The sequence below is a fragment of the Daktulosphaira vitifoliae genome, unplaced genomic scaffold (genome assembly GCF_025091365.1).
Source record: "Daktulosphaira vitifoliae isolate Bord-2020 unplaced genomic scaffold, ASM2509136v1 Scaffold_4, whole genome shotgun sequence".
NCBI classification, from domain to species: domain Eukaryota; kingdom Metazoa; phylum Arthropoda; class Insecta; order Hemiptera; family Phylloxeridae; genus Daktulosphaira; species Daktulosphaira vitifoliae.
In genome coordinates this window covers 21,692,849-21,697,381 of record NW_026099575.1, presented here as the reverse complement: position 1 = coordinate 21,697,381, position 4,533 = coordinate 21,692,849, and the positions used below count along the sequence as shown (strand labels likewise).

Here is a 4,533-nt window from a genome sequence, read left to right as displayed (position 1 = left end):
AAAAAAAAATCTAAGTTCGAACGGACGTAGCCCGCGAAATTTGAAAAGTCACCTTACTTTTTGAACACACCTCGTAAAGTGAACATTTGTCAACAATATGTGTGAAATTTTCATAATTTAATTTTATATTCCACTGGAGAAAAATTAAGATAAAAGTGCCTTCAAGCCATTATTTTAGAATTTAAAATTTTTTTAACTTGTATTACTAAAAAAAGGTCAAAGTAAACATAAGTTCAAAACATATATTTATTTTAATTTTGAAAAAGTAATTTTTTTTTTATAAAAAAAACCTTTTGAAAAATTACTTAAAATATCAATTATAAATCCTATTGTTAATAATTAAAAATGTTAGAAAGTCTTATAAAGAAAAAGCGGTGAAATGTTCAAGTCTCTAGTATAACTATTCGGATTACAGGAGTATTTTTACGACATACCGGTATTTTGTGACTTCATTTTTATCTAAATATTATTAAAATAAATCAATATTATTTTACTATATTTAATAATTTTAAATATCATTTTCATTTTTATTCCTGGACAACTGAATGTGCTGAACAGAGCGAATAAGCGTAATATGGGATTAATTTGATTAACGCATTTTAAACGTCTTAGATTATTGAAAATTGTCCAATAGTTGGTTTTCCACTAGGTTTTTATGGGTCTTCAAACATTTGTTTACATATAAACCGAATGCTCATCTGCTACGNTTGTTTACATATAAACCGAATGCTCATCTGCTACGATCTATATAACAGCATGTACATTTCATATATGTCGAGTCGGTAAGCCATTACGATGGCAACAAGTGCTATAATTTGACAGTCTTGTCCAACGTCTATGTTAGAGTTACTAGTGCAACCCAACAATTGAATTTCGTTAGTCTAGATAGGTTTTTGAACGCTTTGTTTAATTGACATATGTTATCTAATGATAACTAAGAATGCTTTTCATATGACCAATAGATTCAACACAGCTTCTATTTATTTGAAAACCTTGAGGATTTATCCATGTTTGCATTTGATTGCTGACGTTTCGAACTCATTGCAGAGTACATCTTCGGAGCGATAATTAATGCTCGGTGGCTGAAACTATACTGGCGGCTTATTTTGTTATCAGTCTGTTTTTATACGTTGGTTGTTTATCATATCAGTTGTTTATCGTATCGGTTGTTTATCATATCTGTTTATTACTCATGTTGTTTACGGTATCTTGTTTTTGCTGATGTTTTTGTTGACAACTTTGTTTTTGATTATTGTTGTTTTTTTTTTTTTTGACATTCTTGGCATTTGGTCTTCCTTTTCTGCATCGACAGTTTTCCATTATGTTGATAGTAACTTTCTCTTGTATTGAACTGTTTGTCTGGTGTATGATGGGTAACCAAGTTTTGCTTATTTTCCATCCGTCTTCTCTGTTGAAATTCTCTGGAAATTTTTCGATTTCTATTGCCTCTTTGTACATTTGTTTGCCAAAATGAGTTTCTTTGTTTAGTATTTTTACTTTATCGAATTGGATGTCATGTCCTTTGTTTTTAGCGTGTTTGGCTACTGCGGATTTTTTTGTCCTTTGGTAATCCACGTTTTTTTCGTGTTCTTTTATTCTTGTTGCAATAGCTCTTCCTGTTTGTCCAATGTAGGATTTACCACAAGAGCACGGTATTTCATATACTCCGGGTGTTTGCATCTCTAGTAGCTTCTCTTTCGGGTTCCGGAGTAGTGATCCTGCGACTGTGTTCGGTTTAAAAACACTTCTTAGTTTAAGTTTTTGTGTGATTTTTGAAATGCGGTCAGTGATTCCCTGTATGTACGGTAGTATTAAAATTCCTTTCTTTTCATCTTCTTTGTTTTCTTCATCGTCATTGCGTGTTTTGTTTTTTCTTTTCTCTGCTTTTCTGATTGCCTTGTTGTTATTTTTGATTGTGTATCCATTGTTTTTGAGTACTTGTTGTAGGTATGTTTTTTCTTCGTTCATGTGGTTTTCATCAGCTATTCTGACGGCTTTTGTTGCCATTGTGTGTAATAGTCCCATTTTTTGCGAGGGGCAGTAGTGTGAATCGGCGTGTAAATATCTATCAGTATGTGTACTTTTTCTGTATACTCCTGTGCCGAATTTTCCATTAGGTTGTTTATTAACCACTACATCCAAATATGGCAATTTGCTGTTTTCTTCTGTTTCCATAGTGAACTGTATGCTGTTTAACATACAACAGCAATAATCAAAAACAAAGTCATCAACAAAAACATCAACAAAAACATCAGCAAAAACAAGATACCATAAACAACATGAGTAATAAACAGATATGATAAACACCCGTTACGGTAAACAACTGATATAATAAACAACCAACGTATGAAAACAGACTGATAACAAGATAAGCCGCCAGTATAGTTTCAGCCACTGAGCAGTAACTATCGCTCCGAAATGGACTCTGCAATGAGTTCGAAACGTCAGCAATCAACTGCAAACATGGATAAATCCTCAAGCTTTTCAAATAATACGACAATCCATGAAAGTTTCAACACATTCACAGCTTCTCTTTTCTTGCATTCTTTTCTGGTGTATATGGTGTTTCCAGTTAAGGCTAGTGATGAGACAAAATAACAGTAACAGTGATTTATAACAGTTAATGTTTGAATAGCAATAACAATCTGTTACTTGAAGGAAAGAGTAATAGTTAATGTTAGTTTGTGTTCTACATGGGTGGATTCATTTGATCGTAAATTCTCCAATTTTCCACTGTGCTCAAGGCACAGTTATTATAACGGCAGGTTATTTCCAATGAAATCAAATGCTCACAGTTACTCACATCGAACGTCTTGATTCATTTCTCAGTAATGACTAAATATATGTTACGGCTAAAGTACAAAGTATGGTTAGAGTTCACATTATCCGGGTAATGTGAACACTACCTGTACCTATTGGTTAATGTAAAAATATTATTTATAAAAACGTTTATTTCGTACATTACTCGGGTATTTTTCACATTATCTACGACTGAGTGAGTAAAGTACTAATTAAAAAAAAAAATTATATATTATTATTATTAGAATTTCTTAATTCACTATTTATTTAATTAAAATTAGCTATTTGTATATTAGCTATTTCACGCAAAGATTTTTTTGTGGCTAAAACTTCTAAAATATCTATTAATGTTCAGAACATAGAGTAAATTGATTTCTGGAATAAAGTTGTTGAAGAGTGTCATTTTTATTATAAAATACTCTTTATTAGCTTCGATGCGAAGCTGAGAAGGTATTAATTTTACTATGATGTGTTTTTTTATTTTAGCTTCGATGCGAAGCTGAGAAGGTATTGGTTTTACTAAGATGTGTTTTTTTTTTTGTGTCTGTTACCACTTTTTCTCAGCTCTCACCGAACCGATTTCTTTCAACGATACGTCAAAAGATCACAAATCGTATCTAGTCGAAGACATTACCCTTAAAAATTGAAAAAATTTCCCTCGTTCCCCGTAAATGGGGGAAACCTCCAAAAAAATTACAAATTTAAAAATCGCTAATTTTCGAAATTTTTTCAATTTTTTTTACTAAAAACTGCCGTTACTTTTTTAAAAATGAACATATTAATATAATTTTTTTTTTTAAAATGCATGATGTCATTACCTATCATTTGGTATATTTTTTTTATAAATCTGACTTTTTACCTGCCCACAGGGGGGGATATAAAATGACAACTTTTTTAAAAAAAATTANGGGATATAAAATGACAACTTTTTTAAAAAAAATTATATTTTTCAACTTAACTTTTGAAAGTGTTCCGGAAGGTCTGACACTTTTATATATATCTTAAATTAAATCTAATTTAATATACTTTATCATGAAAAAAAAAAAAATTTCGGACTTTATTTTAACTTCAAGGTGAAAATGGCTACCGAATGCTATTTTTGTGTGAAAATTTTTGATTTTGTATTTTACATTTTTAACTTTATTATGTTATAACTTATTGAAAAGTGTATTGATCAATATAATTTTTTTATGGGAAATACTATTTTTGAATATTCCTTTTTTCATTCGACTTACTTTATCTTAATCAGGATATTAATAAGGAACTAGCAGTTTATGAAGCTTTTGGAATAATCCACCAATTTTTTAGAATTAAACACTATCTAAAGATTTGCATCGAAGCGTTTTTTTTTGATAGTGATTTTAATCACTGTCAGATATCATTATACTTGATCCAACTATGCCACGTCACCACTGNAGATATCATTATACTTGATTCAACTATGCCACGTCACCACTGAGCCGCGACCCCCCTGTGCTGGGTTTTATTTGTATTGAGTTTGTGTACGCACTTCGTTTACTAAGTTTACTCGCACACAATAGAGAATGTAAACTTAAATTAAATTTTATATGAGCATTTCGACACTCAATTTTTCTTTTCAGCTTTTCAATCTAAAATAAAATCTTCTATATATTCTCAGAGAAAAAATGCATTTACTATTACCCCAATGGTGTACAATTATCCCACATGACCCTATCGCCAAGTAGTATATTTTTTTAACTCAGAGATAAATAT

The 4,533-nt window shown here is 30.6% G+C and overlaps 1 protein-coding gene across 1 annotated transcript; it reads right to left on the bottom strand.

Annotated features, from left to right (window-relative positions):
• Positions 1-1,173: 1,173 nt before the first annotated feature.
• Positions 1,174-2,175, bottom strand: LOC126904995 (uncharacterized). Its single transcript, XM_050684398.1, has one exon. It carries the CDS (start codon positions 2,173-2,175, stop codon positions 1,174-1,176), a length of 1,002 nt encoding a protein of 333 aa, XP_050540355.1.
• Between the last annotated feature and the right edge of the window lie 2,358 nt (positions 2,176-4,533).

Bases quoted from the DNA above. Each gene is read 5' to 3' on its own strand.
- LOC126904995 (XM_050684398.1), bottom strand. From the start codon at position 2,175: ATGGAAACAGAAGAAAACAGCAAATTGCCATATTTGGATGTAGTGGTT.